The sequence below is a fragment of the Actinia tenebrosa genome, unplaced genomic scaffold (assembly GCF_029948245.1).
Source record: "Actinia tenebrosa isolate PJP-AT-01 unplaced genomic scaffold, QUT_ActTen_1.0 PGA_scaffold15__27_contigs__length_11533743, whole genome shotgun sequence".
Classification (NCBI taxonomy): domain Eukaryota; kingdom Metazoa; phylum Cnidaria; class Anthozoa; order Actiniaria; family Actiniidae; genus Actinia; species Actinia tenebrosa.
In genome coordinates, this window is record NW_028292575.1 from 9,984,905 (window position 1) to 10,004,907 (window position 20,003).

A 20,003-nucleotide genomic window follows, 5' to 3' on the forward strand; every position below is an offset into this window, starting at 1 on the left:
TTCCAGAGTACAATTGCTGAAATTCATACCCTGTTCCGGAGCAAGATCGCTAAAAATTATACCCAGTTCCTGTATTGTGAAAATAGATACCCAGTTCCAGAGAGTAGAGAGCGTTCTGTCCCAGAGCGAGCGCGATTTTACATACCCTGTTAATCCAGAGTAGAATCGCTGAAAACCATACCCTGTTTGGCGGCACATACTACTCTTCCCAGTAGACCGTTACACCCCACGTTTTTTCAACTCATTTAGAGGAGCTTGTAAACTCGCCCACGGCTGAGAAAAATTGATCGCGTGATCGCATTTTGCGTACCACGTGATGAGCTTTTGGATGTACCACGTGATAAAAATTTGTTGGCGTAAACAAATTTTGATCACATGGTACATCAAAAAGCTCATCACGTGGTACGCAAAATGCAATTACACGATCAATTTTTCTCAGCCGTGGGCGGATTTGAAAGCTCCTCATGATGGGGTTGAAGAAACGTGGGGTGTAATGGTCTACTGGGAAGAGTAGTACCAGTATAGCGAATATAGGGAGTACCCCCCATCCCCCCCCCCCCCCCCCCCAGAAGCACTCCCAACCATTTACCCTGCTTGCAGACCAATTTTAACTGAGTCTTAAAGGCTGTTAAACTCGGTGTGCATGTAGGCCACCAACAATTCAGAATGTGAGAATTAAAGACATTTATTTGATAGTATAAAAAAAATTCTCAAACATGTGGATTGATTCGTAACAAATGCATGTAATTTTAACTATTAAATATTGACTGGCAGTAATGTTTGAGGTTTTGCTGTAGTGCGCACTAGCATTTAATGTCAATGCAGCTTTCTTTCAGGGACCGGATAGAGTTAGGGTTAGCATGCGTAAATTCTTACCAATTACAATACATGGTTGTTTTAATGAAAGCAGGAACCTTGATTATTATTTGGTTATTATGACTATAGCCCCACTTTTCTATCCACTACATTTTCATGTACCTTATTTGCCCCACTTTTACCCTTTTCCATACAAGTCTATTATATTATACAATCTGATCATCACGACTAAAATAAAATTTGGAAAAAGGTAAATGAGGTGGATTAGTCTTTTCTTGTTTGATTGATGACGGGTATTTACGACAAAAGTTCCGATTCAATTAATTGATGACACCTTCAAAGTAAAAATGAAGCCCTCTGCATGCACAACACTACCCTGCGAGCAGAGTTAAAAGGAGACTGCTCGCAGGGTAGCACGACACTTTCAACTATCATATCTTTGGAGGCAGTGTGCTGCATCAGTGATGTCGCATACTTTTGTGTTTATTTATCAATTTCTGTTGTCTAATTGATTTATATTATAGCTAGCTATATTCAAGAAAAGATGAACCATGCAGCCCGTGGGGAGATAGTTCATAGGTTTTCAGAGCGCGCGTTATATAACTCATGTCGCTCGTTTTTTTAATTTAGCCGTTTCTTCAAACGGTGATGGATTACCTGTGGTATTTCAATAGCTAAGTGACCCAGGCTCTAACGGCCATTAATTCAACACGTTTCCAAATATGGCGGATGATTTAGACGATCAAGACATCTTCGCAGTTTTTGAGCAGGAAGGCCAACCAGAGAAACTAAAAAAGAATGCTTTAGGAAGAGAGAAAAGCCTAACAGCGTCTTCTTCCGAAGGGAAACCACAACCTGGCGATAAACGAGAGGTAAAGGAAGTTCTAACCGATACAATACTGTTTGATGAAGAAGACATAGCCAGGCCAAGCACGAGTAACTCCAATAAGAAAATAAAACTAGAAGACACAGACAGGTAGTTTTATTATTCAGAATTCTTGCATTTCATTTTGTTAAACTTTTTTATTTTATCTCGTTACAGACTTCATAGTTTGTAGCTTTGAGGGGGGGGGGGGGGGGGTGGTTGGATAGTCGGATGAGTCCCTTGTAACTTAGTAGTTGATTTTTTTAAAGCTTACTTGAAGCTGTTCCTCAAGTGGATGTGACAACTGTAGAAACAGTTGAGGCTTGTACTCATGAGGTATGTGATGTACGTATGTATGTATACATGTTTGTATGTATGTACTGCAATGCAGTTGAGCACACGTGTACTTACACACACATACAATTAATATCTTTTGTGTTGTTTTTTACAGGTTGCATATCCTCGTGGATTTGAATACACTCCACTAGTGAAAAAGGACTCCAAGCCAGCAAAGGTTTGAATTGTTTCTTTATATGCTGTATTCTGTTAAATATGATGCACTCTGCCACTTGCAAATCCTAATATTTCAAATTTCACACTTTTATGTTAGTATTATGTTTGTAAATTCAAGAGTTACACTGAACAAAATATCTATTGGAGAGAGATAATGATACCACCATTAGGACAATTACACTTGCACATTCAAGAAATCAAGTGCTAGACATGGCTTTGTGCATTTGCATTAATGAAAATTGACTGAATTACTTTTGGGCCTTCTGCATGTACAGCAAAACAATTGTATTTTTTGTTATCTTCATTCTTTTGTGTAACTTGAGGTCTAATGTTGTTTCTATTGAATTACGTAAACGGTGTCTGGCATCCATACGTGCACAGATTCACATATTTTAACCGTGTCATTCACTACATATTCTCATATAGGAATATCCTTTTATTCTGGATCCATTTCAAAAAGAAGCACTAAAATGTTTAGAAAACAACCAGTCAGTTTTAGTGTCAGCACACACTTCTGCTGGAAAGACTGTTGTTGCAGAGTAAGTACACTGTCATACTTTATATCCAGCCTGTATTCTTTATTTACAATCAATGATGACAGGAAGTGCTTTTAATGAAGGATGGTGTATTTTGTTAATCAGTAAATATTTTGTAGGTATGCCATTGCTATGTCACTGAAGAACAAACAGAGAGTCATATACACTACCCCTATAAAGGTATTAATTTTAAAGTATCAGATATTTAGTTTGCTCAAAATATAAATTTCCAATTTTTGTCACATCATGATAGGCCCTGAGCAACCAAAAATACCGTGAATTGTATGAAGAGTTCCAGGATGTAGGGTTAATGACTGGAGATGTTACTATAAACCCATCTGCAAGTGCTCTTGTTATGACAACTGAGGTACTTCATGCTCATTTTCATTTTATTCATGTTAAAAAAAATAATTTAATGAAATTGTAATTCTGTTTAGAATTCTAATTTGAAGTGTTTGTTTTTCACTTAGATTTTGAGAAGCATGTTGTATAGAGGCTCTGAGGTATTATATGTTCATGTGAAGTTTATATAGACTCCTGTCTGATAAGGAAGTGATATTGATATACTACCTGATTGAATCTTTAGGTAATGAGGGAGGTTGCTTGGGTTGTCTTTGATGAAATTCATTACATGAGAGACAAAGGTGAGTATTGTATTTTTGTTGACATACTTTTTGCTGCAGTATCTTGACATTTTTTTCTTGTCTTCAGAGCGTGGAGTTGTGTGGGAAGAAACAATCATTCTACTTCCAGACAATGTTCACTATGTTTTCCTATCAGCTACTATTCCTAATGCTCGGCAGTTTGCTGAATGGATTACTCATCTTCATAAACAACCTTGTCACGTGGTTTATACAGACTTTCGTCCTACTCCATTGCAACATTATGTCTATCCAGCAGGAGGAGATGGATTGTTTTTGGTTGTTGATGAAAAGGTAATAAATCAGAAAAAGTGACTTGTCTTTTCTAATTGTATAATCAGGACTAAAAATAGCTGCTGTTCAGTTGGCAGTGGTGATGTTAGTTGCTGCAAGCCCCCAGACCAACAGTAACACTATTCTTGTAGTTGGGAACCCTTTGTGCTAGATGCCAGATTATTATTATTATTATTGATCTTGTGTTTGTCAATTTCTCACAGTGTTTTTCAGAACCTCCAGTGCATATGTTCAGCAGGATTTCCCTATTGCTTACAAAATTATTGTTCAATGAATATGTAAATCTTCTTTTTCTTTTCAAGCAAGCAAGAAAAGTCTTCTTTTTCACAATCTAATCACATCAACTTAAATTGAACTATTTAGTGAAATTTTATGAGTTTTTGAAAACAACCTTCAAACAACAAACTAGAATGTTTTTTTCCTTTAGTAAACAATGTTCTGTTCCTCTATGCCATTTTAGTGAACTGATATTGTTATGTATTCAGGGATGGTTTCTAGGTATTTATCAAGTTATTTCTATTTTAGGGAGATTTTCGTGAAGAGAACTTTAACAAAGCAATTGCCGTTATTAGAGATGGTAGTAATGATCCAGGATCAATGAAAGGGAGACGAGGAGGAACAAAAGGTAAAATCACATTGGCTTCCTAGGCAGCCACTCAGTATTCCTTGCTCATGGTGCCACGTTATTTCTACTTCAGGTCCATCAAATACCTTTAAGATTGTCAAGATGATCATGGAAAGAAACTTTCAACCTGTCATTATCTTTAGTTTTAGCAAAAAAGAATGTGAAGCTTATGCACTACAAATGTCTAAGCTAGACTTTAATACAAGTAAGTGTGCAATATATTTGACAGTCTGTCTATCTATCTAAATGAACTTTTTTATGATCAGAAGAGATAACTAGCTAAAAACTAGTGTGAGCTGCGTCAGCATTTCTAATGAAACAGTAATGATAAAAGGGTAAATTTTACACCGTGACAAGATGAAAAAAACAGATTGACATTTCGGATACTAGTCCTTTGTCGAACGACTCCAACGAAGGACTAGCGTATGATACTTTTAAAACTGTTGACATTACCACCGTTTGCATTGCTACGCGGCCACGCCAGACAAAAATCGAGACGTGCACTTTGCAATAGACTGCCATCAATCAAACAAGTTGACGTCATTTACATGCGTTTGGATCAGCCCGGATAGGCCCGGTGAGTGTGGCTCATAGTACTTATAAACAATCAACCGAAGTTTTGGTGCTTGAATCACACACGCGTGTAAATGGCGTCAACATGTTTGATTAATGGCAGTCTATTGCAAAGTGCACGCCGCAATTTTTGTCTGGGGTGGCCGCATAGCAATGCAAACGCCGGTAACAGCATTTCTGGCATTAGATGGCAAAGTATTCCAAAAGTGACTAGCTATGGATACAAAAGAATGAAGGGGCCATTTACCATGAAAAGAATTTTACTCAAGCTTAGCACCTGAGCCTGCCATGAACCACAATAGCAAATTTGATCACATGACCTCTTAGTGCAAGTCGCCTTTTTAAAGAATAAAAATGTGTATTTCACTGGTTCTCTTGGCAGAATCATGGGAAATGCTAATCAAAATATCATCTTGAATCCTCAATTCTGATTGGTTGGCCTTGAGTTTGTTCTGAATGTCAACTCAGCGGGAGGGCTTTAATCAAACATGCAATAATGAATGCTTACCTTTGTAACCTTAAGGTCAGGAGAAAGCTTTGGTTGATGAGGTCTTTAATAATGCCATTGATTGCTTGTCGGATGAGGACAAAAAACTGCCACAAGTTGAACATGTTCTTCCATTATTAAAGCGAGGCATTGGCATCCATCATTCTGGACTTTTACCAATCTTAAAGGAAACAATTGAAATCCTTTTCTCTGAGGGACTCATCAAGGTCAGTGTTCTGTCTTCAAATTCTAAAAGTCCTTATTGATATGAATAGTAATGCATGATTGTCTGTTTTCATTAATATAAACAGGCGCTTTTTGCTACTGAGACATTTGCTCTTGGCCTTAATATGCCCGCAAGAACAGTTGTCTTTTCAAGCTCAAGAAAGTTTGATGGAAAAGATTTTAGATTTGTAAGTAAAAGATACTGTCATTAAACTGGCAGTTGCTAGATGCTAATAATCTTGTGACACTTTGGTAGATAACATCAGGAGAGTATATTCAGATGAGTGGACGTGCAGGGCGCAGAGGGCTTGACGAAAGAGGTATCGTTATTCTTATCATTGATGAAAAAATGGGTCCTGATGTTGGAAAAGGACTGTTGAAGGTAAACCATTCTGTGAGCACTGTTTTGAAACTCTTACCCTTTTACATGATTGTTTTAATGAAAGCAAGCACCTGATTATTGTGTGTTTTCCACTCTCAGTTAATGGAAAAAATCCAGTTGCAAACAATGCATGATGCAATAGACCAACCATTTTAATATCCTGTTACATTTTCCATACTCTATAGATGTTTGTATGGTATATATTGATTATTGTGTAGTTCCAGAAATTATACATACCCCCTCCATGGCAGATAAATTTGTTTTGAGACCCTTACCCCCCCCTTACCCCCAGAAATTCCAGTTTTCTTGCATACAAACTCTATAATTTTGTTTTTTCTCTGGCCCCTCGACCCCTCAGGATTTCCTCTTGGGGGGGGGGGGGGGGGTATGGATAATTTCTGGAACTACACATTACAACATTGATTTGTTAACAGGGCCAAGCTGATCCTCTTAACAGTGCTTTTCATCTTACATACAACATGGTGTTAAACCTACTGCGAGTAGAAGAGATTAATCCAGAGATTATGTTGGAGAAGTCATTCTATCAGTTCCAGAATTATGCTGCCATTCCTAACATGGTTGATAGTAAGCATGTCTTTTAGAAGTGGTTTTTTGGTGGAATGTTTATTCAATTGCATGCCTAACAAACTAATGTCTTGTTTTACAGAAATAAAGAAATTGGAAAAAAAGCAAGAGGAGTTTGAAATTCCTAATGAAGAATCAATAACTGCTTATTACAAGATAAGACAGCAGCTAAAGAAATTGGCAGATGATATGTTGGTAAGTCTTGACAAGTATGTGATATTTATTTATGAATCATAGAAATGAACATTGAACAATAATATGAGTAATTTATGTTTGTATTGTAGACTTTCATCCATCAACCCAAATACTGTCTGCCCTTCATGCAGCCAGGAAGACTTGTTAAGGTAATAATTCAAACCATGACTAGTGTTTATTTGTAGCTATATATAACATCCATTATCCTTACAGTGTATGTGTGTGTTTCTTTGTGACATTTCCTATTGTGATGTGCATTATTTTAGCATTTTCTCTTGTCTTGTAGATTCAAAATAAAGAACTAGACTTTGGTTGGGGTGTAGTACTTAATTTTCAAAAGAAAGCAAATCAAAAGGTAAGGTATTTCCTTTGAATTTACTGATGCATATGAGTCATACTAGTTGTTGTCTGTTGTCTGTACACTGTGTGTATTACTGTTTTCAGAGTGATGCATATGAGTCATACTAGTTGTCTGTTGTCTGTACACTGTGTGTATTACTGTTTTCAGAGTGATGCATATGAGTCATACTAGTTGTTGTCTGCTGTCTGTACGCTGAGTGTGTTACTGTTTTCAGAGTGATGCATATGAGTCATACTAGTTGTTGTCTGTTGTCTGTACACTGAGTGTGTTACTGTTTTCAGAGTGATGCATATGAGTCATACTAGTTGTTGTCTGTTGTCTGTACACTGAGTGTGTTACTGTTTTCAGAGTGATGCATATGAGTCATACTAATTGTTGTCTGTTGTCTGTACACTGAGTGTGTTACTGTTTTCAGAGTGATGCATATGAGTCATACTAGTTGTTGTCTGTTGTCTGTACACTGAGTGTGTTACTGTTTTCAGAGTGATGCATATGAGTCATACTAGTTGTTGTCTGTTGTCTGTACACTGTGTGTATTACTGTTTTCAGAGCGGTGCATATGAGTCATACTAGTTGTTGTCTGCTGTCTGTACACTGAGTGTGTTACTGTTTTCAGAGTGGTGCGTCAATTGGAGATACATTGTTTGTGATTGAGGTTCTTGTCAAGTGCTCTACAAGGACCATTAAATCTGCAGATGGTGATATACCACAGCCCTGTGGGGTTGGGGAAAAGGGAGAAATGCAGGTATGATAGATGCAGTATGACTACAACATTTATAACCATGCAGAAAACGTGAACCAACTTATCCTTTAATTGCTTTGTAAATGACAGGTTGTGCCTGTGTTATTAAATTTGGTTAAAAGAATCAGCAGTGTTCGTTTGTATATACCTAAAGATCTGAGGTCATTAGACAGCAGACAAAGTGTTGGCAAGTCTGTTCAGGTGAGTATTTTAATGAGAATGATTGAATGAATACTCCCTTGACTTGATTCTATAATAATACCATATCTTGAATGCAGGAGGTCATAAAGCGTTTTCCTGATGGCTTGCCTCTGTTAGATCCCATTGAAGACATGAATATTAAAGAAGATGGACTGAAGAAGATAATAAAGGTAATATGATTAGTTGGTATACAATGGGAAATCACTGTTCTCAAGGGTGTCTACTAAAGCAGTATGTTTCTATTGATTTTAGAAAATTGAAATGCTAGAGCACCGTATGTACACACATCCGTTGCACAAAGATCCATCATTGGATTCCTTGTATTCACTGTGTGAAGAAAAGGCAAAGGTATGGCATTCTTACTGGGTTTGGGTTATTTCCACACTTTCACATTGTGACTATGGTTCTCTTTTTGATCTAGATTATTGCTGATACCAAGCTAGCAAAAAAAGAACTTAAAAAAGCTAAAACTGTACTGCAGTTGGATGAATTGAAGTGTCGAAAACGAGTCTTAAGAAGGTAATTCATTAAGGTTACTGAAGACCTTCAGGGGTATGTTACATTTAAAACTCTCTCTACGCAACACGTTTAACAAAACCCTATAAAACTATATAGCGATTTTCTAATTTGAAACAATGCAGAAGCCTTAAACACAAATCGGGCACGTTCAGTAGAGGTGAATTAATGGATATGGCGTTTGCACGTATAGCCAAAAAAAATTCACTTTGTGAATAAGCAAAAGATAAACTACAAAAGGGTATGAGCGATTTTTGATTTTTTGCTTCTTTTAAAAAGTCATTGAGTTTTAAAGTTGAAATGTTGAAAAAATTCAATGTCAGTTGACGTTTTACCTCATAAAAGACGAAATACATAAATAAACAAAAAAACATAGATGGGTATTTTAACCATGACTATAGACATTTTTGGTTTGGGTGTAATGTTTTTCCACTTAAGCCCACATGTCATTCCCTAGAGTATCATTTCTTTGTTTAACGGCTGTGCATGAGACACATGAATATGGATACAACTCGAACAAAGAATCTCATTCTCAAAAGGAATGGCATTTGGTTTTAAATGGCAAGAAATTACACACAATTGAAAAGGTCTATTGACCTCTGTTTGCAATACCAACACACCTTCAATATGATGTTTTTCTCTTCATTATGTAGATTAGGATATTCAACTGCATCAGACGTCATTGAACTTAAAGGTCGTGTTGCATGTGAACTGAGCAGGTGTGAAGCATACCTAGAACAGTTGGACATTCTATTACTCTCTTATTATATTCTCATCTCCTTTGGCCCTTTTCTATGTGTGTTTTCGTTGTTTATTTTTCAGTGGTGATGAGCTTCTCTTAACTGAGATGATCTTTAATGGTGTCTTTAACGACTTGACTACAGAACAAAGTGTTGCGCTATTGAGTTGTTTCATCTGCGAAGAACGGGTATGGTGCCATCATGCTATTTAACTAAGGCTGAAAAATCCTTTAACTATATATCACTTACTTTTACACTAGAGTGACGAACTGCCCAAATTAAAAGAAGAGTTGGCTGGACCTCTAAGACAGATGCAGGTTGGTTGGATATCTGGTTGGTTGTATGGGACTTTAACATTCAGGTTGTGGGTTAGGGTTATATATCTCACTGGATACATCCCTGTCTGACACATGTAGGAATCAGCGCGTCGTATTGCCAAGGTATCACAAGAAGCCAAGATGGATTTGGATATTGAGGAATACGTTGAGTCATTCAGACCACATATTATGGATGTTGTCTTTGCCTGGGCTAATGGCTCATCCTTTGCTCAGATCTGTAAAATGACTGATATATTTGAAGGTATGCATGGACGTGTATAATGACTGATATATTTAAAGGTATGCGTGCACATATTATGACTGATATATTTGAAGGTATGCATGCACATATTATGACTAATATATTTGAAGGTATGCATGCACATATAATGACTGATATATTTGAAGGTATGCATGCACATATAGTGACTGATATATTTGAAGGTATGCATGCACATATAATGACTGATATATATGAAGGTATGCATGCACATATTATGACTGATATATTTGAAGGTATGCATGCACATATTATGACTGATATATTTGAAGGTATGCGTGCACATATTATGACTGATATATTTGAAGGTATAACATGCACATATTATGACTGATATATTTGAAGGTATGCATGCACATATTATGACTGATATATTTGAAGGTATGCATGCACATATAATGACTGATATATTTGAAGGTATAACATGCACATATAATGACTGATATATATGAAGGTATAACATGCACATATAATGACTGATATATATGAAGGTATGCATGCACATATTATGACTGATATATTTGAAGGTATGCATGCACATATTATGACTGATATATATGAAGGTATGCATGCACATATAATGACTGATATATTTGAAGGTATGCATGCACATATAATGACTGATATATTTGAAGGTATGCATGCACATATAATGACTGATATATTTGAAGGTATGCATGCACATATTATGACTGATATATTTGAAGGTATGCGTGTACATATTATGACTGATATATTTGAAGGTATGCATGCACATATTATGACTGATATATTTGAAGGTATGCATGCACATATAATGACTGATATATTTGAAGGTATAACATGCACATATAATGACTGATATATATGAAGGTATGCGTGCACATATTATGACTGATATATTTGAAGGTATAACATGCACATATAATGACAGATATATTTGAAGGTATGCATGCACATATTATGACTGATATATTTGAAGGTATAACATGCACATATAATGACTGATATATTTGAAGGTATGCGTGCACATATAATGACTGATATATTTGAAGGTATAACATGCACATATAATGACTGATATATTTGAAGGTATGCATGCACATATAATGACTGATATATTTGAAGGTATAACATGCACATATAATGACTGATATATTTGAAGGTATGCGTGCACATATAATGACTGATATATTTGAAGGTATAACATTAACATATAATGACTGATATATTTGAAGGTATGCTTGCACATATAATGACTGATATAGTTGAAGGTATAACATGCACATAATGACTGATATATTTGAAGGTATAACATGCACATATTATGACTGATATAGTTGAAGGTATGCATGCACATATAATGACTGATATATTTGAAGGTATAACATGCACATATAATGACTGATATATTTGAAGGTATGCATGCACATATAATGACTGATATATTTGAAGGTATGCATGCACATATTATGACTGATATATTTGAAGGTATACATGCACATATTATGACTGATGTATTTGAAGGTATGCATGTATGTTGGTGTTATTCTGGGTTTATGTACTTACATTTTTCAACCGGTCTTCCTGTTTTATAGGCAGTATAATAAGATGTATGCGAAGACTGGAGGAGCTTTTACGGCAAATGTGTCAAGCTTCTAAAGCTATTGGTAACACAGAACTAGAAAACAAATTCGCCGAAGGTACGTGATTCTTTCCTTATTGAATAACGAGCCTTTCTGCTATGCTATACCAGTTAATACACTACACAGTGTCACTAAATTATAGAAAGTCTACAATAGTATATGATTAACAGCCATATCTTTTGTTCCTCATGCAGGTATTATCAAGATCAAGCGAGATATCGTGTTTGCTGCAAGTCTTTACCTCTAGCTGAGTCTTTGCCTCATACAGGTATTATCGAGATCAAGCGAGATATCGTGTTTGCTGCAAGTCTTTACCTCTAGAAAGAAAAGGAATTGAACGGAGTGAGATTGATAAGAAGAAAGACAAGAATCAGTCTAAGAACAAGTAAAGTGTTGTCGTTGTTGGGATACCTGTAGTTAAGATCCACAGGATAGCGAGTAAAATTGCCCATGATTTGACCCTTCATTTAACCAAAATTTGTTGTCTTATGAAAATTCGGCATGACAAAAGAGACCAAAATTTGACCCAACTTTTTCAAAAAAACTGTAAATGCGCATGTTTAGTTTTCCAACAAATGTTGGCTGAATGCGAACATCTTTATAACAATAGAAATGTTGGTGTAATGTTGGGCAAATGCCCGTTTAAGTCAAACTCGATCCAATATTTATCCAACAAAAAAATCACCTTTCAACATTTTTTGTCTCTTTTTTTTTTTTTTCATTTAAAAAATACAAATACAAATGTAGCAAACCTAAAATGTTTAATAAGATCTATGTATTTTACGTATACTATTATATGATATGTATTTCGTTGCTCCATATTAAGACGTTTTTTCCGATATATCTATAATTCCTTCTATTTTAGTAAGTAAACGCCTCTTAAAAGAACAGCATGTTTTATTGGTTTGACATGTGGAGAAGGGACAGAGATGTTCCAATCATGATATTATTCTAACGAGAATGGCTGTATATATCGTGTTGGGTGTAATAATAGTAGTATTTTATTTGGAAAAGACAACAAAATTAAAATATAGCTTTTCAACCGTTCTTTTTTCGAATAATCAGTGAATGAAGTCTCCTTCGGACGAGGGTTTGATAAAACGACAGTTTCATTCTGGTTTTAATTCATTCACTCCTTTATATTACCTCTCATCAGGCAGTAGCTATTAGCAACACCTGTCTGTTCGAACAGGAGAGCTCTTCATAATGATTGCTTTAGAAACCAACACAGAGAATTAAAATCACAGTTGATTGGTCTTTAAAACAATTAAACAAAGCCTTATCTAACAAAAGAGCTACTTTACTATGGGGCAATCAAAAGAAAGATTCGTAATGGTAAAATCTCATCAATATTATATACCAGGTAGTGTATTCAGGTGTTATACAGGTTTACTGGCCGGTTTGATAGCCGATCAGTTACATTACACTACATATTTCAATAACGAACTAAAAGAACAATATACAATCATTAGATGAGTTTGAGAATGATATTGTAAATTATCGAGACCAAGGACGTGTTATCTGTTGAAGCTGTAGGCTGGGAATAGATAAATAATTTAGTATGGATATCATGTGAAAACCGTATTCAATGATCGTTTTTTTTTTTATATACAGATTAAAAAAAGCGAACATATTTCAATCTCTGCTTTAACCTTGACTGAAGTTGACATGATAAATGTATATCTGCAAAAAACACCTAAAGACAATACATTTACCATATCTAGTTATATTATCGGCATCTCAGATTTGATTAATAAACACAGCAGGTTTTCATTGGAAACATTTTCCTTTTACTTCTTTTTCTTTCCCTTATTTCAACTTGCCAAAATTTGTCGAACTTGCTACCATTTTCTGGGCAATTTCTGTTTCATATCTTTGGCCAACTACATGCCATAACTACGAGTCTGAATAAACAAGAGTAAGTTATTGGGTTTTTGAATGCTCGTTTTTTAAATGATTTCACCAAGATAATTGATGTTATATTTAAGATCGGTCTATGGAAAATTTAAAAAACCAACGAATTGAAGTAGTTAAATTAAAGTTGCCCTTCATGTTCAGTATAAGGGAATGAAACATTTTCCCAACACTGCATGTATTCAATCATTTAGTTCAATGTCAACTACTGCTTAACTTTATTTTTAGTTTGATTTTTATTTGGCCGTTTGTAATTGAAGACATTATACATTATCACCCTAAATATTCAAAGCAGGAGTTTCGCCTCACTTCGCTTCTTCGTTCAAATAGAAACATTGTACTTGTGCCATTTTCATTCATGCATGTATATTAAAATTCTTATATTCTTCTGGTTGTCTTTTTTACTACATCTGAACATGTTGGGTGATTGTCATGATGATCTTCCGTTCAAATTAAGAGAAAAACTATTAAGGTCTAAGGGTCATCTAACCCCTCGGGGTGAAATGAACGGTAAAGTGTCCTCGAACGCCAGTCAGGAAACACAAAAAAACATGGCCGTGGACAGCACATACATGTTTATTTCGTACAAATCTTTAAGATTTCAAGCACACATATCATTCATGGTGGATAGTTACCAGTTCCATCCTGTTTATAGTATTTATCACAGGACCACTGTCAAGAACACTTGAATCATGGTCGTTGCCTTTATTTTTACATGTAACTAGTGCTTTGAGTGAACGCCTGTACTGTTTTACTCTCCAACAGTACAACATAGGGTTGATAACTGACGTTATACAAAGAGTAAATTCTGCGAACAGTTCGTATTCTTCAAGCCATTCTGACTCAAGACATTCTTGGCATTTCCATTTCAACAAAACAAGACTTAAATATGGAAGTTGTGAAATAGTTAGAGTAAGAGTTATGAAAATTGCTACGAAACGAAAGTTTCTTTCGATCGTCAAGTTTTTTTGGATCCACCTTGGCGTTTCTTGGTTGCTATTGGCGTAGGCGGCGTTTTCAACTTTTCTTTTTTTCTTCAAAAAGCAATACATAGTGGTGTGAATAATGAACATTGTTATCATGGGAATGACGATGTGAAGGAAAACATCTAGCAAATCGTATTTGGTGTCCTCCATTCCTGCAAACTGAACACCGCTAAATGCAAGTGAATAAACCCAGACAATTGCTACTGCTGCTGAGGTCTTTCTTGCAGTCACAGAACTTCGGTAATAAAGAGAAAACACCAGAGCGACGAGACGATCTGCTGCAAATAGAATGACCAGAAGAGTAGCAGCGTTATCCAGAGCATAATCCAAGACTGTGTAGAAGTTCCAGTCATCTACAAGCCAAGTGCTTCTTCCAAAAGCATATTGATAATTGATCCAAGCAGATATCGAATCAGCCAGAAGACCCTTGAGAAAATCCGTTGCCACCAAAGCGATAATAAGAACAGAAAAGGGTTTTCGAAATGACTTGTTCGGGTTTTTATAAAGTACAACAAGTAGCAATCCATTGGTAACAACACTTAGTACTGCCACCAACGATTGTATAATAGCATAGATAAGGTAATTTACGCCTTTTAACTCAGATGTTGTCCCATTCATCGTAGACTGCTTCCAGACTGACTAAGGGTCGTTTGCCAATTGCCTTCTTTTAATTATATTAGAACGAAAATATCAATAAGGCATTATTTCTAGAGGATTTTCAAGTGGTCGTAAAATGAATGGATGTGATGAAGATAAAAAATAGTAATCTATTCATCTGGTGATAACAGTTAGCTGTGATCTTTAACATCCTTTATTACCCTATTGACAAATGCTTCTCAACCCCCCAAAAACAAATTAAAAATGCAAAACGCGATAAACAGCTGATAAAAGGCGATGATTTTTCCCGGCTAATCCCTTGTTTTCGTCTTCTAGTTTCTGTTTAAGGATTTTTGATGTTTTGCCAGCGCATGAAAGATGTTTGAACTTGGCACTAGAGGGTTCATTGCGACAAATTCACTGTAATGGCGAAAGAATCTTTACAGTCATGCACTCGCGATTAAATCTATATTTTATTCAAATTCACTCAAGACGTATGATATTTAACACGTTTATACACGTTTTTGATATATGAGGAACGGAAAGATATTTCAATAATTATGCCCTCCACTTTACTACTTTAGAATATTTTATATCATACACCACTCTCTCGGCTATGCAGTTTGTTTCATTGGCGGAGAATGTCCCGGTTCTGTTTTTGTTGCACTTTCATTAACTAAATGATTTCTAATGATATTACTAACAGATGTATGGGGGAAAATCTTTGAAAATATTAAGATCTCTATATCTTCGGCAATAACGCTCTTAAGGGACATGAGTTTGAGGAGGACTTTGCCATACCTCGAGGGCTCCTCAGGAAATCGGGCCCTGCAATATCTGTCAAGGGCACAAAGAACCATATCTTGTAATGAGTCAAAGTCTTGAGCGTAGGGACCTTCCGAGGAATCTGTCATGAGATAAAAATAGATCAGTTTAGTCATATTCTCAGTTTCAGCCGTTCTTAGTGTGTGTCACGTGACGAACACTAAGGACGTGTGCGTAGGAGGCTGTTTCATCCTATTTTTCGACATTTTAAGAATTTTGTACTAGAAAATCTATCTCTATGCAGGCCCTGACCCGATCTCAGTACGAATATATGTGCTGGATCGTCACGTGTATATTGGATAATGTGGATTATACTAGTGGATAATAATAGCTGATACTAGCGGGTAGCACTTGTTCACATTTGACCCTCGGGAGTGTATAGGGTATATACAATTTGGTCCAAATAAGCAGGTTAAATTGAGAGATGGAACTAAAACAAAACGTTTCAATCATATGTCGCCAGATTTGTTTCATTAGTAAAGGTTGGCCTGTTGCGGTGATATCTAACAAAACTATGTTATGTGAACATAACTTGTTGTTGTTTTAGACAACTGTTTTCATTCAACGGTAACAATTTTTAGTAAGTAAATGCATTTGTTAGTATAAAAAAGTGACTAAAGAATAAAGGTTTACCTAGTGAGAACAGTAGTATGGTCTTTAGGCAGGCGTATTCAGCTTCTTCCAGGTTTCTTAGTTTCCAAATACTTTCGCGAAAACTCACTAAGCTTCTGTTGAGCTGCATTTTTCTCTCATTACATAATGCCGGGTTAGCTTCAACTTCATAGGCCAATGAAATGGTTTCCACTTGAAGCTTGTATTGGGCAGCACTGATCATCAACATCTCACTCCATCTAGATCGAAGTATTGTGTATTGCTCACAAACATCAAGATTTACGAACATCGGTACCTGTCGAGCCCAGTCTAACGTAGACATGAATACTGAACAGATCTGGTGGTAAAAGTTTGGTGGCCCATGTAGAAGTGGACTGGAGGAAGAGGAGGCAGAGAACGTTGTAAGAGGAGGGCGTATGCTTCTTTCCAGCTGAGTTAGGACAGCAATCAGATCGTACTGGGTTGTGAAGGATTTGGACGAGCGAGAAATGTAAGAGTACTTCGTGGGTCTTCCTCTTCGAATTGCTGTCGAAAGATAACATGAAATTAAAATTAAAAACAACTGGTTAGCACTTGAACAAAAATAATCCAGCTAAACTACCACAAATAAGTAGCTGAGATTGGAGTAGGGAGATTGAAAAGAAACGAGAAAAAGAAAATTGTAACGAGGAAACGAAAAGGAAAAGTATGAATAGGAGAAAACAGAAGTTCGCTGTGGGTCAACATATAAAAGGATTTTAAGACTTGTAGTGAAAAATGTTTTTATTTCGTTATTTCTCGTCTTGAAAAACCCTAATATGCCTAGGCCCTTAATTACCTTCTCTCCTCATTCCAACACTGACGCACTTCTTGAAACGACAGGCTTGACATTGTGTACGATTTAGTTTATCAACACGACAGTTGGAGGAAGACTCGCAAGTATATGTGAGCTTATAACGAACTGTTCTGTTGAAAAAGCATTTACAACCTTCGCACGTAAAAACACCGTAATGTCTGCCCGAGGAAGGAGCGCTACACACTGCACAATCTATAGTCTTGTCAGGATTATCATACCAGTATACTTCGTGCATTTGAGACCAAGAAGACATTATATTTCAACAGATCTGGCGGTTGGTCAGCAAACTAGTTTTGTCACTGGAATAAAGATCGTGTTACCTTCACCTCCACTGACCGATCCAAATGCCCTAATCTAGCGAGGCAAAAGAGGTGTCTTGGTATTTATGACCCCTGAAGCCCTTTGTAGATCTCCCATTAATATTTCATATCTTAGTGAAGTGTATTAAGTAAGGCCCAATTAACACTGCGACAGCTAGTTATGTAAACCACCAGCTTAGTAGACATTTTTCAAGTGAACTTTGAAAGGTATTTACTTGTATACTTGGTATTATAGTTCGGCTAGTTGTGTTTTTATTTTTGGTCGTGTGGTAAAGTAGTTAACGTGAGAATATCCCTGTAAATACTTATCATATCTAAGGGCATAGTCTTTTCGTCTTGTTTCAATCAGTTCAGTACTCAAACAAGTTTTGATGGTTGGAAAGTTCTCGATTGTCATTCTTTTCTCTCGGTTACGCCTTAGCACTTGTTTGTGTGTACCGCTTTGCTAATGCTAGGATTTGCCATCCATTGTTCTTGCCACGCGTACTTTAATGTATTGCAGTTATTTCGCATTTACTGGAACACAAAGCGAATCCTGCTAGCTATGGCTGCAGGGGATCACTGCGGGTACTAAATCAGCAAGAGACTCATTCAAAGAAACTTTGAGCAAAACAACGTAAATGCAGGGAGTAAAAAATGACCAAAAGAGAAAAGCATGATAAAACGTCAAACAAAGAGAACAAAAGGTAATATTGAAATTCGAAACGTTCATTCATCCCGTAGATATTTTGAGTGCCTAAAGATCGAAGTGAATGAGTCTCATTTGTATATTTTTACGACATTCACTATTACCTCTAACATGACATAAGCCAATAAGGAATGTTGTACAGTTTTGAATACCTTCATTAGCATAACAACAGCATAACAATAAGGCTAACAACTTAGACTTCTGTTGATTGTGAATATTAGTTTTGATGAATTAGTGCTGAGACTGATGGAATAATGAGGAAAAGCTTGGCGCTACTATCCGTTAAGAACTCAAATTTAGATTGTCTCACGTCTATGGATACACGCCTGATTACATGCGCTGAAGTGTACTACGTGACCAGAATACTCTTTACTTGCTTCTCAATACTCTAACCATAGTTAATGGTGCGGAATGGTTTGTTCATAGTATTAGGTAATATAGAAGTTTGTTTTCCCCTGTAGAAAAACGTTCTAAAATGAATTATAATCATTATTCGTTAATTAATCCTATATGATTAAGATTGTTTATTGAAAATGAAATCGCCCTTTTTCATGCTTATTGATCATTTAGCAACTTAACTGTATCTGCGCGGAAATATTTATCAGCTTAGTTTGTGGTCATCGAATGAAAGTTTTCACTTTCAAAATGTTTAAAAATAAAATCAGTATTTTTAGCCATACTTGCTTTGGTTCATCGTGCACCCTCAGTATCACGTGATGGTACATTTCAACATTGCTCGCAAACAATAGCTTTTTTCTATGGAATTTTGAAAACATTCCGCTCCATTATCCAAGCTCTAAGACCACTGTTTCTTTTTGTCCTACGTCCAAAAGATCTATCAGTAACGCTTTTTTACTGCAGTGGCAAAAAGTAATAAAATAAAAGAGGCATCGTTAATCTGATACTACCAGCTGCTGTTTTTGGACAGGCCAAGGTTTGATGGATGTATGATCGTGTAAGCAGCAGGTAGGGGGACTCGCGATTACTGTTCGGAATACGCCGGGGATTACCTGCCCCCACGTAACGGGGGCCCCCTCGGGAATTATTCGAGCCAACTCTACGGACTTTTAGGCAAATATCCGATTTGTCCACTTTACCCGTACCCAACCCGTAGGCAGATATTTTTGTACCGCAAACGGAGGTTAAAATATTCCTTAGATATAGATGGACACCATCAAAAGCATTCAAAACAAGACTGTGCGCAAGCTCAGAACCCGCGCGTTGGACAACTTGGACGCCGACTTTGCCTTCACGACATTTATGGAGGGAAATAGAGATGAAACTATGAACGAGGAAAGAGCAGAAAGGATAATCGGCTTGATGCCTGAAGGCGACTACCGTTTGGAGTTGACATTCATAAAGTACTTAGACGGCGAGTGGATAATAGAAAGGGGGCGTAATCCAATACGGGCGTCGGGTAGAAAGGACCTGTTCGTTTTAAACAAGGACACGCGTCCCGGAGCACTGGTAGGAATAGACATGCTGTTTTACGAGGTTGCCTACCCGGTTACCGTAGTCATTTACGGTGCGTACGAGATGAAGACGCCAGATGTTAAAAAGTTAAAACCAATGCGGCACCCCGGTAACTGCGTGGGTAAGTTGGTGAGGGAGTTCTTTGAGGATTCCTCTCGTGGTGGTAAGCTTACGTTGAAAAGAAGAGAAGCCATCAAGAAGTGGGAAGATGCCACTCGTAAGGCTGGAGGAACG

The 20,003-nt window shown here is 36.6% G+C and overlaps 3 protein-coding genes across 3 annotated transcripts; 1 reads left to right on the plus strand and 2 right to left on the minus strand.

Annotated features, from left to right (window-relative positions):
• Positions 1-1,337: 1,337 nt before the first annotated feature.
• LOC116289174 (exosome RNA helicase MTR4) lies at positions 1,338-13,158 on the plus strand. The gene is made up of 29 exons (XM_089030303.1): positions 1,338-1,792; positions 1,951-2,017; positions 2,133-2,195; positions 2,621-2,733; positions 2,850-2,910; positions 2,984-3,097; positions 3,201-3,233; positions 3,317-3,374; positions 3,442-3,665; positions 4,191-4,290; positions 4,364-4,495; positions 5,387-5,577; positions 5,662-5,763; positions 5,832-5,957; positions 6,392-6,542; positions 6,625-6,737; positions 6,827-6,886; positions 7,024-7,092; positions 7,715-7,843; positions 7,931-8,041; positions 8,119-8,211; positions 8,294-8,389; positions 8,463-8,560; positions 9,211-9,276; positions 9,380-9,485; positions 9,558-9,614; positions 9,714-9,876; positions 11,472-11,576; positions 11,714-13,158. The coding sequence occupies exons 1-29, from the start codon at positions 1,539-1,541 to the stop codon at positions 11,764-11,766; spliced, it is 3,108 nt and encodes a 1,035-aa protein (XP_088886429.1). The 5' UTR covers positions 1,338-1,538; the 3' UTR covers positions 11,767-13,158.
• A 634-nt stretch (positions 13,159-13,792) lies between these two features.
• LOC116289176 (melanocortin receptor 5-like) lies at positions 13,793-15,037 on the minus strand. The gene has a single exon (XM_031696053.2). It carries the CDS (start codon positions 15,035-15,037, stop codon positions 14,048-14,050), a length of 990 nt encoding a protein of 329 aa, XP_031551913.1. The 3' UTR covers positions 13,793-14,047.
• Positions 15,038-15,587: 550 nt separating this feature from the next.
• LOC116289177 (COUP transcription factor 1-like) lies at positions 15,588-17,771 on the minus strand. Its single transcript, XM_031696054.2, has 3 exons — positions 17,271-17,771; positions 16,475-16,978; positions 15,588-15,923 (listed from the first exon to the last, which is right to left on the minus strand). Exons 1-3 carry the CDS (start codon positions 17,539-17,541, stop codon positions 15,631-15,633), a joined length of 1,068 nt encoding a protein of 355 aa, XP_031551914.1. The 5' UTR covers positions 17,542-17,771; the 3' UTR covers positions 15,588-15,630.
• Between the last annotated feature and the right edge of the window lie 2,232 nt (positions 17,772-20,003).